At 49.4% G+C, this 12,607-nt stretch overlaps 1 protein-coding gene across 3 annotated transcripts in view; it reads right to left on the bottom strand.

Annotated features, from left to right (window-relative positions):
* The window catches only part of PAX7 (paired box 7), a 135,560-nt gene that overhangs the window by 68,297 nt on the left and 54,656 nt on the right, over window positions 1-12,607 (bottom strand). For all 3 annotated transcript variants that reach the window (XM_054294449.1, XM_054294446.1, XM_054294448.1), the window contains exon 5: window positions 10,344-10,543. In XM_054294449.1, the coding sequence (XP_054150424.1) occupies window positions 10,344-10,543 (200 nt within the window). The remainder of the gene's footprint in view (window positions 1-10,343; window positions 10,544-12,607) is intronic.

A 12,607-nucleotide genomic window follows, 5' to 3' on the forward strand; every position in this document is an offset into this window, starting at 1 on the left:
GGGAGGAGCTGGGGAGACCCCAAGGATATTCCCTGCTCCACCCTTCCAGGTGGGATCCCATAAAACCACAGTGGGGACATTTCCTGTGCTGGCTGTGACACCAGGGACATGGGAGCATCACCAAGGCCACCGAAATGATTCCTGAGAGAACAGGGGAAAAAAATTCCCAACAGGACACCCAGATTTGGGAACCCTTTGGGTTTTTTTCCTGCTGTCCCTGCTCTGGTTCAGTGCTGATCTTCTTCCTCTGGTGGGTGATGTGGTGGAGATAAATATGAAATATGAAATATTCCATTTTAAACCAGGTTAGTGGAGCAGAACAAATGGCTCCTCACAAATGAGATTATCCAGGGAATTCAGCCTGAATTTCTGCCGGCGCATCCCAGCTCCTGGAGGTGGCAGCTGTTTGTGGGATTGCAGTGAACAGGTGAGTAGGGGGTTTTTTTGGGGAAACCACCTGGTTTTGGTTAAACAAGCCCTTGTGAGCAGGGAAATATTTCATTGGGGCGTTGGTTCCTCCAGGGTTGCAGTATTTCTTAAAAACTTCCTCAGGGGAATGGGATAAGGGGGAATGGGATAGGGGGGACTGGGATAGAGGGGAATGAGATTAGAGGCAATGGGATAACAGGGAATGGGACAGAGGGAATGGGATAGGGGGAATGGGATGGGAGGGTGGGAGAGGGGGGAATGGCATAGGGGGGAGTGGGATAGAAAGGAATGTGATAAAAGGGAATGGGATAGAAGGGAGTGGGATCGGGGGAGTGAGATAGAGGTAATGGGATAAAAGGGAATAGGATTGGAGGGAATGGGATAGGGGGAAAATGGGATAACTGGGAATGGGATGGGGGAAAATGGGGTAGAGGGGAATGGAATTGCAGGGGAATGGGGTAGAGGGGAGTGGGATAACAGGGAATGGGATAGAGGGGAGTGGGATTAGAGGGAATGGTACAGAGGGAATGGGATAGAGGGAAATAGGATAAAGGGGAGTGGGATAGGGGGAATGGGATAACAGGGAATGGGATAGAGGGAATGGGATAGGGGGAATGGGATTTAGGGGAGTGGGATGGGGGGAGTGGGATAGAGGTTATCCCATTCCCCCTCTAACACATTCCCCCCCTATCCCATTCCCTCTATCCCACTCCCCTCCTTCCCATTACCCTCTATCCCATTCCCTGTTATCCCATTCCCCTCTATCCCACTCCCCTTTATCCCATTCTCTGGGATAACAGGGAATAGAGGGAATAGTGGGATAGAGCAAAGTGGAATAACAGGGAATGGGATAGAGGGAATGGGATAGAGGGTGATGGATAGAGGGGAATGGGATAGAGGGGAATGGGATGAGGGGAATGGGACAGAGGTTCCACTTCCACATGAGCCATCCTAAAGCCAGGCCGAATCTCCCAGCCCCAAGCCCTGCCCTGCCCAGTGCCACAGCTTTACCCCTCAGCACAGAATTAATAATATTTATAAATAAAATAATATTGCCAGGGAACAAAGCAGCTTTTGGCCACTGTTTGCCATCAGTGTTTTCCAGCTCCACATTTTACAAGTTCTGTTTGCCAGGGATGATTTCAGCTGGCAGAGGAGATGCTGCTAAATTCAAATATAAACTTTATATAAACTATTATAATTGATATTAAATATAATTAAACATAAACTTTAAATCCATCTCTGTATTTTGCTTCCCTGATTATCCCTCTCTAACTCTGTAAAGAAATAAAAAAGTGTTCTAAAAATTTAATCACTTTTTGCCAAGGGTGATTTCAGCTGGCAGAGGAGATGCTGCTAAAATCAAATATAAACTTTATGTAAATTATTATAATTTTTATTAAATTCAAATAAAATATAAACTTTAAACCCATGTTTTTCTTCTCTGATTATCCCTGTCTAACCCTGGATCTGAGCACACTTCAGACCATGTAATGTAAAGAAACAAAAAAGCACTCTAAAAATTGTCCTCTAATTCTTATTACTCTTCCTTTTAATTACTGTTAATAAACTTTTCTAGATACCTTTTTAAAACTTTAAACCTACTTTACATTTCTCCTAATCCTACCTCACAACAAAAAAATAAATACATTAGTAATCACTCCCTTGGCAGGGGGGATTTCAGCTGGCAGAGGAGATGCTGCTAAACTCAAATATAAACTTTCTATAAATTATTATAATTTATTTATATGCAATATAAATAAAATGTTGTATTAAATAGAAATAAATTTTTAACTTTCTATAAATTATTATAATTTATATTAAATATTATTAAATATAAACTTTAAACCCTTCCCTGTGTTTGCTTCCCTGATAATCCCTGGGTCTGAGCTAGCACTTGGGGAAGGTGACAAACACCAGGAAGGGCTGGGTGCTGTGAGAAAATTGCAATATTTTAGGAAAATTATTAAATATATAAAAATATAATTCTACCTATAATATATACAATATACAATATACAATATACAATATACAATATACAATATACAATATATAATATATAATATATAATATATAATATATAATATATAATATTATTAAATATATAAAGATAGATTTATCTTAAATAAATATTTCATCAATATTTTTCTCCTGGCAGCTAAACCTGGATGCTTTAAGAGCTGCATTGGAACATTTCGGGGCCAGCTTTGATGTTGGCACCCCTGGGAGCTGCAGGAGGTGCCAGGGGCAGATTCTGCTGCTTCCTGGCTCAGCCAGGCCGGGTTTAGCAGCACCTCCAGCCCTCCATCCATCAGAGGATCCTCCATCCACCAAAGGACAGGGATCAGGCTCCAGGGAGCATTTTCTGCTGCAGAATTCTCCCCTTGGGTCATGGATTCCCTGCCCTAAATAAGCCGGCCCTACAGACCCTCAGGATGATCCCATTCCCATTTACACACCTCCCACCGTCCCGGGGTGCTCCAAGCTGGCCTTGGGCACTTCCAGGGAACTCCAGCCGCTCTCTCCCAGGTCCTCCCCAGCTCACAGCCAGGAACTTCCTTCCAAAATCCCACCTAAACCTTCCTTCCTCCAGGGAATTCCCATTCCCATTCTCCATTCCCCATTCCCCACTCCCATTCCCATTCCTGTCCCCATTCCCCATTCCCCATTCCCCATTCCCCATTCCCCATTCCCATTCCCATTCCCATTCTCCCTTCCCATTCCTGTCCCCATTCACCATTCCCCATTCCCATTCCCATTGCCCATTCCCAGTCCCATTTCCCATTCCCTTTCCTGTTCCCATTCCCATTCCTGTCCCCATTCCCCATTCCCCATTCCCCATTCCTGTCCCCATTCCCATCCCCATTCCTATCCCCATTCCCACTCTCATCCCCATTCCCCATTCCCATTCCTGTCCCCATTCCCCATTCCCATTCCCCTTTCCCCATTCCCCATTCCCCATTCCCATTCCCATACCCATTCTTATCGCCATTCCCAGTCTCATCCCCATTCCCCATTCCCATTCCCAATTCCCATTCCCATTCCTATCCCCATTCCCACTCTCATCCCCATTCCCCATTCCCATCCCCATTCCTATCCCCATTCCCACTCTCATCCCCATTCCCCATTCCCATTCCTGTCCCCATTCCCCATTCCCATTCCCCTTTCCCCATTCCCCATTCCCCATTCCCATTCCCATACCCATTCTTATCGCCATTCCCAGTCTCATCCCCATTCCCCATTCCCATTCCCAATTCCCATTCCCATTCCTATCCCCATTCCCACTCTCATCCCCATTCCCCATTCCCATCCCCGTTCCTATCCCCATTCTCACTCTCATCCCCATTCCCCATTCCCCATTCCCATTCCCAATTCCCATTCCCATGTCCTCACACCCCAGGCCCTTCACAAAAGAATTCAAATTCAGACAATTCATCCTCGCCTGAAGCTCAGGTGGAGAAAGATTTTCTGCTGGATCTTGCAGCTCCTTCCCATGGAAAAGGGAATTTCTCGGTGTGGTGAATGTAAATGCAAATGGAATGTTAAGAAACAAAAAAGGTATTCTAAAAATTTCATCCTAATTCAGATTGCTCTTTCTTTTAATTACTATATAATAAATTTATTCATTTATTAAATTTAATTTCATTTATTAATTTATTAATAAATATTTTTATAATTTATTAATTTAAAATTTTTAAACCTATTTTACCTTTCTCCTAATTCTACCTCACAGCAAAATATAAATACATTTGTAATTAACCAACACTGAAGCCACCCATGGAATTCCTTTTGTGGGGCCGAGGTGCTGCTGCCCTGAGCAAAATATCCCCAAAAATCCACATTTCTGTGGAATTCTCCCAGATCCCAGAATTGCTCCAAGGCTTTCTATCACCCCCAGATGATGCTGAGGAGTCAAAAACACTCTATGGGGTTTTTTGGGGTGGAGAAATCGAAGTTGATTTTTTGGGTGTAAAATTTCAGAGCCTTCAATCTCTGGCTCAATCACAGCACTGGGAGAAGAAGGAGAATATTTGGAAATATTTCCTCTGCACCAGGGAATATTGTCAATGGAGAAATCTCCAAGTTAGAAGTGGAAAACTTTCCCAATGGAGAAATCTCCAAGTTAGAAGTGAATAATTTGGACAGTTTTGTTTTCCTTCCCATTCCTTCCTGCCGGTGAAATAACAGAAATAAGCAGAGAGGCTTGTTGGTAACCCACCCAAAAAATGGAACAGCTTTGGGAAAACCACTCCACAACTGGGATTGTCCAGGACAGGGATTAATTCCAGCTCCCCAGCCCCATGGCTGCCGGCCCTGGTGACTTTTGTGACACCGACATCGCTTGCAGAGGTCATTTCTACACCTACAGAAGAATCTCCTGCCAAAAGGATTTTCCTGGTGAATTCCACCCCACAAACAAATTCCCCATTGTTTATGGGAAATGGATTGTTCTGGGAAAAAGTCCCTCCACCAGGAATGCCAGGGAGAAAAGCTTCAAAGTTGTAACGAAATCCCTTTTAAGAGTTTTGGGGTTTTTTCCCCCCACATCAAAACTTTGACATCATCCGTGAGATAATTACAAAAAACGGGTGAAAAATCCCAGAAATCATCCAAGATCAAAATCAAAGCTCCCGCTAAATGAACGGAGAGAATTCCTGTTAATTCCCTAATGCCCGGGACATTCGCGGATTGTTTTCTGGCAGGGAGGGAGGCAAGGGGAGCTCACAGAGGGGTGAGAATTCCTCCAGGACATTCCCTGAGTCAGGACAGCGACAAATCCCTGGAATTCGCACGGAAATCCGCGCGGGCTCATCCCCGGCTCGGCTCATCCCGGGATTAACCCGTTCACACTCAGCGCCCCGGAAGGCTGAGCTGGAATGCGCGTCCCGAACACCCAAACACCCAAACGCCGCCGTGACCCGGCCGGAACCCCGCGGGAAACCGGAGCCGCCGCGGCTGCCCCGGCCCCGTCCGGCTCGGGGGGGTTTAGGAGCTGTCAGCGCTCCGGTCGGGGCTCCGGTTATCCCGACAGCTCCGGTTATCCCGACAGCTCCCGATATCCCGAGAGCTCCGGTTATCCCGCTGGGCTCCGGTTATCCCGACAGCTCCGGTCATCCCGACAGCTGCAGGGACGGGTGGACACTGCCCGCGGCTCCCCGCGACCGGCAGGGAACGGAACGGAATGGAACGGAACGGGAACGGGAGTGCGAACGGGAATGGGAATGAGAGGAGGAATTGGAACGGGAATGGGAACAGGAATGGGAATTGGAATGGGAATGGGAGTGGGAGCATGAAGATGAAGGGGAAAGGGAACGGGAATGGGAGCGGGAATGGGAGCAGGAATGGGAATGGGAATGGGAGTGGGAGGGGGAGTGGGAGCGGGAAGATGAAGGGGAAAGGGAACGGGAATGGGAGCGGGAGCGGGAATGGGAACGGGAGCAGGAAGGGGAATGGGAATGGGAATGGGAATGGGAACGGGAATGGGAAGGGAAATGGGAATGGGAATGGGAACAGGAGCGGGAACAGGAATGGGAATGGGAATGGGAATGGGAATAGGAATAGGAATAGGTATTGGATGCAGGAAGAGGAATAGGTATTGGATGCAGGAAGAGGAATAGGAACAGGAATAGGAAGAGGGATAGGTTGCAAGAATAGGATGTAGGAATAGGAATTGGAATAGGAATAGGAAGGAATAAGAGGAGGAATTGGAGGCAGGAATAGGAATAGGAATAGGAATTGGATGTAGGAATAGGGACAGAGATAGGAATAGGAATAGGAATAGGAACAGGAGTTGGATGCAGGAATTGGATATAGGAATAGCAATAGGATTAGGAACAGGAACAGGGACAGGAATAGGAGTAGGAACAGGAATAGGAATTTGATGCAGGAAGAAAGCCAGCCCCAAGCTGTGATCCAGGGGATGAGTGGAACAGGACCAGATGAGGGGCAGCTGCTCTCCTGTCCCTCTTTGGGGTCACAAACCCCTCTGTGCCTCTGCCCCCACCCTACACGTGGAGCTCCGGGATGAGGAGGATGGGCAGACGTTGGCAAGGCCCTTCATGGAATCATGGAATGAATCATGGAATGAGTCATGGAATGAATAATGGGATGAATCCTGGGGTGGTTTGGGTTGGAGGGGCCTCAAAGCCCCTCCTGTGCCACCCCTGCCATGGCAGGGACACCTTCCACTGTCCCAGGCTCCTCCCAGCCCCATCCAGCCTGGCCTTGGGCACTGTCAGGGATCCAGGGGCAGCCCCAGCTGCTCTGGGAATGCTGTGCCAGGGCCTGCCCACCCTCACAGGGAGGAATTTCTCCCAGATATCTCATCTGAACTGTTCCTCTTTTAATTTAGAGCCATTCCCTGTGTCCTGTCCCTCCATGCCTCATAAACAACCCCTGCTCTGAGCTGGCCCTGCTGCACTGGAGCCATTTTTAATCCAAAACTCAATTCTTGGCTTAAAAACTCAATCAAGACAGCAGAGAGCCCCCGAGGTGGGGGAAGATTCCATGCTGGACGTGCCCATGTAGGTTTATCTGTGTGTGGAGCTATTTTCTTTTTAAGTTTTTTGCACAAGATCTAGGCTGAGCGATGTTTGCAGATCCCAGGAGGCGGCGGAAGATCAGCCCTGATATCCAGAAAATCAGGTGGTGGGAAGGAGGCAGCCGTGCCAGGCTGCTGGAATGAGCAAGGCAGCAGGAATGTGCCTCAGAGAGCAGCTGCTGCACAGCCCTGGCAGAAGCCTCCTCACCCAGGGAGATTCCAGCTTGGGACAGGGAAAAAGGACATTTTTAAATTAATTAATGAGTTTTTGTTGGTTTTTTTGGTTGTCCTTCTTCCCTTCATTCTCCCAGATCCTTGGGAAATGTTTGTGCTCTCCCTGGTGATTTGGGGCTCTCCCCTTCATCCTCAATGTCCCACGTTCCCCATCCCACGTGTTCCCTAAACTCTGCTCTCCCTCAAAATCCCGTTTTTTCCATTATTTACCACAGGAACATCCATTTTCTATCCCATGCTCGACAGCTTGTGCCCACCTACACAATTAGGGCAAAAACAAGCAAAACAAAACGGGGGGGAATTCACACATTCCAACCCTGGGTGGCTTCGTTCCCTTAATGAGCCACTTTCCCAGGCTCCAAACATCCCTGATCCTACACGGCCACCAAATCCACACTTCTGAACTCCCTGGGCCAAGATCAAAGTCAAACCAGCCTAAGTTGTGCTGGATTTCCTTCTCCAGTCTCCACAGCCAAGTCTAGAGGGATGGTGGCTCCAGGAAAATCCAGGATTTCCCAGGAGGAAGCTGCAGGGAGGTGACAGCACCTGCCACAGTGCTGGGAGTCCCGGATAATTATTTGGGAAAAATCATTAACCAGGAGTGGGGGACACCCCCATTTCCAGGAGGGGAAAACCCAAAACCCCAAAACATCAGAGGGGAAAACCCCAAAACCCTAAAGCAGTTCCTGGGTGAGCACATTCTTATCCTGACACCCCCAGGAAAACCCAGCCTAGTTTCCTTTGGAAAAGGTCATTTTCCTTTGGAAATGCTCATTTTCCTTTGGAAATGTTCGTTTTCCATTGGAAAAGCCCATTTTCCTTTGGAAAACCCCATTTTCCTTTGGAAATGCTCATTTTCCTTTGGAAAACTCCATTTTCCTTTGGAAAAGCTCATTTTCATTTGGAAATGTTAATTTTGCTTTGGAAAACTAATTTTTCTTCGGAAAACCACATTTTCCTTTGGAAATGCTCATTTTCCTTTGGAAAACCCCATTTTCCTTTGGAAATGTTCATTTTGCATTGGAAAACTCCATTTTCCTTTGGAAATGTTCATTTTCCATTGGAAAAGCTCATTTTCCTTTGGAAAACCCCATTTTCCTTAGGAAATGTTCATTTTCCATTGGAAAAGCTCATTTTCCTTTGGAAAACCCCATTTTCCTTAGGAAATGTTCATTTTCCTTTGGAAAACTCATTCCAGGAGCGTTTCTCCAGCAGGAGAGAGCCTGGAGAGCCTTTCCCTGCTCTCACAGCACCCGGGATTCCTGCTGGGAGCAAGGAATGTGGGGGTCCCCATCTCACTGGTGTGACCCTCCCAGACCCCAATCCCCAATCCCCAATCCCCAATCCCCAATCTCTCCCCCTTCCCGAGGGATCCCATTATCCCCGATCCAAATCCCGGTGCTGTTCGCACACGCCACTGACCCAGCTTTATGTGGGACACATCAGGGGCTCTGTGTGCCGCTCCCACCAGAGCCATTCATCGTGTCCATGTCAGAATTCCCGGCTTCAAACCCTCCCTTCCCGCTCCTCCCCTCTCCTGCTGTCCCTCCCCCCCAGCCTTGTTGTGCTCCCCGGAGATTCAAGGAGGGGGGGAAAAGAAAAAAATCCCCCGAACTTGTCTGAAAATTCACACGTGGAACTTGCAAACGCCGCGGAATCCGATCTGCGCCGCGGGGCCAGGCTGGGAAATGTGGGATTGCTCCAGCAGGGAATAACCCCCCCACCGGGCCTCCAAGGGATGGCCTCCAAGAGAAAATGCCAAACTTTGGCTGCCAGTCCCAACGGGGATGCAAACCCTGCAGCTGGTACCGCTGCAGGGGCCAAATCCAGAGGGCCTCCCTGAATCCGTGGGAATGCACAGGAGTTGGACGGGACCCCAGAGGCAGAGCTGAGTTTGACCTCGGCTCCCACCTTGGAGCTGCCTCATTCCCAGCTCCTCTCCAAGGGGAGGTGATGCCTAAAGAGCTTTGGGTTTTCCCCATGTGGAGTGCCATCCTAGAGTTATGTAGCTCCTGGTGGTTTACCTACATTTCCCCAAGATTTTAGGACAATAACTAACCTCCTAATGCGTCCCTAAAACTGCCGAGCCATATTTCCAAGAAGAACATTTTGTTTTCCAACCACAATCTGACAAGAAAACAGGGCCAAGAAGCCCTTGGAGCAGACATGGGGTGAACTCCTGGGACAATGAACACCCCATTGTACCAGTCAGAAATCCTAATTAATCACCCTTATCAAATTGCAGGAATCCCATGACTGGGTGTGTCCATGCCCGGCTGGAAGCATCCAGTACAGAGATGTGCTTTAATTTGATTGTTTGAACCCTGCTCAAGGTTTTGCTCTGTTAAGACGAGGCAGAGAAGGAGCAGCCACGTTCTGGGTGGGGAGAGTGGGGCTAGGCTGGGCTGTGCAGAGTTAGGCCAGGAAGAGCAGGGTTAGTCCCGAGAGAGTGGCGTTAGGCTGGGCTGTGCAGGGTTAGGACAGAGAGAGTGGGGTTAGGCCAGGGAGAACGGGATTAGGCTGGGCTGCACAGGGTTAGTCCAGGAAGAGTGAGGTTAGACCAGGGAGAGTGGGGTTAGACCAGGGAGTGCGGGATTAGGCTGGGCTATGCGGGGTTAGGACAAGGAGAGCAGGGTTAGGCTGGGGTGAGCAGGGTTAGGCTAGGGAGAGTGGGGTTAGGCTGGGGTGAGCAGGATTAGGCTGGGGAGTGCAGGATTAGGTTGGGGTACACAGGGTTAGGCTGGGGAGCCTGAGGTTAGGCTGGAGAGCGTGGGGTTAGGCTGGGATGTACACGTTAGGCTGGGGAGACTGAGATTAGGCTGGGATGCATGGGGTTAGGCCAGGCTGTGCAGGGTTAGGCTGAGGTGCACAAGTTTAGGCCAGGGAGTACAGAATTAGGGTGAGGTGCCCAGGGTTAGGCTGGGGAGTGCGGGGTTAGGCTGGAGTGCACAGGGTCAGGCTGGGATATGTGGGCTTAGGCTGGGCTGGGCAGGGTTAGGCTAGGCAGCACAGGATTAGGCTGGGCTGCTCAGGGTAAACCAGAATATGCAGGATTTAGCCAGGAGTGTACAGGGTTACTCTGGGGAGCGCACAGGCTTAGACCTTAGACCAGGCCGCACGCGGTTAGGCTGGGCCTTACCTGCACGCGGGCCTCGGTGAGCTTGGTGCGCTGGGCCAGCTCCTCGCGGGTGTAGATGTCAGGGTAGTGGGTCCTCTCGAAGGCCTTCTCCAGCTCCTCCAGCTGCTCCGCCGTGAACGTGGTGCGGCTGCGGCGCTGCTTCCGCTTCAGCGGCAGGTCCGGCTCCGACTCCACGTCCGAGCCCTCGTCCAGGCGGTTCCCTGGGGAGAGGGAGAAAGTGGATATCAGGAGAGGGAGCTCAGTCCCACAGGGAAAAATATTGTGTTTATCTGAGTAATAAATCATTCTTAGCCCCAAACCGGTCCCATTCCTTCATTAAGCAGCAATAATAATCTAATTTGGGTTGGAAAGGCCTCGAAATCCATCTGGTGCCATCCTTGCCATGGGCATGGAAACTTCCCACCATCCCAGGTATCTGGGGCAGCCACAGCTTCTCTGGGAAATCCATTCCAAGGAGGAATTTCTTCTCAGTATCTAAGAAAAGGAGTCCCTCAATGCCACAGCAATGGGAACCCTGGAATCCCAGTCCTTCAATCCCACAGCCATGGGAATCCTGGAATCCCAGTCCCTCAATGCCACAGCCATGGGAACCCTGGAATCCCAGTCCCTCAATGCCACAGCCATGGGAACCCTGGAATCCCAGTCCCTGTCCCCACAGCCATGGGAACCCTGGAATCCCAGTCCTTCAATCCCACAGCCATGGGAATCCTGGAATCCCAGTCCCTGTCCCCACAGCCATGGGAACCCTGGAATCCCAGTCCTTCAATCCCACAGCCATGGGAACCCTGGAATCCCAGTCCCTCAATGCCACAGCCATGGGAACCCTGGAATCCCAGTCCCTGTCCCCACAGCCATGGGAACCCTGGAATCCCAGTCCTTCAATCCCACAGCCATGGGAATCCTGGAATCTCAGTCCCTCAATTCCACAGCCATGGGAATCCTGGAACCCCACAGCTATGGGAATTCTGGAATCCCAGTCCCTGTCCCCACAGCTATGGGAATCCTGGAATCCCAGTCCCTCAATCCCACAGCCATGGCAATCCTGGAATCCCAGAATGGTTTGGGCTGGGAGGGACCTTAAATCCCATCCCATTCCACCCAGTCCATAGGGACACCTTCCACTATCCCAGGTTGCTCCAAGCCCTGTCCAGCCTGGCCTTGGACACTTCCAGGGATGAGGAATTTCCAGTTTCTCTGTCCCATGGACAGAACATCCACTTCTTTTATGCTGTTTATGGCATTTACTACCTTAGTTTTCCCCGACATTGCAAAGAAAACCTTGGGAAATCAAAACTTCTCACAGGAAAAGGGGAGCTCATAGTCCCTGACTCAAATTGTTACAGAGAAAAGAACTGTCAGTGTTTGGCTTATTTCAAGGAATTTCCACTTTTCCCTGGAAATTCCTGTCTCAGAGTTGCCCATTTTGCCCCAAAAAAGGCAAGAACTGAAGTGCTGTCAACAAATTCTGGGCTGTCCAATTTCCTCCTGTTTATCACGGGTTGGGCTTGAAGATTTCAGTTTTTAAAACTTGGGAAGGAAAAGAAAGAGGAACAATTGGGGATTTTACAGATGGGAAAAACCCTTCTGGCTCAGCTTTCCTGGAATTTGGGCTGTCCGCAGGAGACAACGCAGCTCTTCAACTCCCAAATTTCCTATGGAATTCAGGCACCATCCAGTCCTTCCCCAATGTTTAATCAGTCACTTATTCCTCCACCTGGACCTTTCCCTTCTCCCTGCCTTGATCCCAGCACCAGGTGCTGGCTCCTGAAGCTCTGGTGTACCCAGCTGGAATAAATAAACCCAGTTTTGCCCCCTGTTTTTGGCTGGAGATCAAGCAGAAAGCCCCCCATGGATATCCCCCAGGTCCTCAGCAGCTTTTGGAGGAGCTGGAACTCCAATGTTGTCTCTCCTGGAGCAATCCCGAGCTCCAGAGATGTTCCATGTGGGGGTTATGGGTTCCATGTGGGGGTTATGGATTCCCTGTGGGGTGCAGATGTTGATTTTGGAGGGTCTCAGCCAGGCCACAAAACGTCCCCAGTCAGGGCAGTAGAGAAGGGACAATGTGGCACGGGAAACCTCCGAGCTGGGGACTGGGAATTGGGCTTGGAAATTTCAGTTTTTAAAACTAAGGAAGGAAAAGAAAGAGGAACAATTGGGGATTTTACAGATGGGAAAAACCCTTCCAGCTTGAGATGCTCCATGTGGGGGTTATGGGTTCCATGTGGGGGTTATGGGTTCCCCATGGGGTGCAGATGTTGATTTTG

Source organism: Melozone crissalis, unplaced genomic scaffold (assembly GCF_028551555.1).
Source record: "Melozone crissalis strain CALT ecotype California unplaced genomic scaffold, PUWL_Pcris_2 ptg000251l_1, whole genome shotgun sequence".
NCBI classification, from domain to species: domain Eukaryota; kingdom Metazoa; phylum Chordata; class Aves; order Passeriformes; family Passerellidae; genus Melozone; species Melozone crissalis.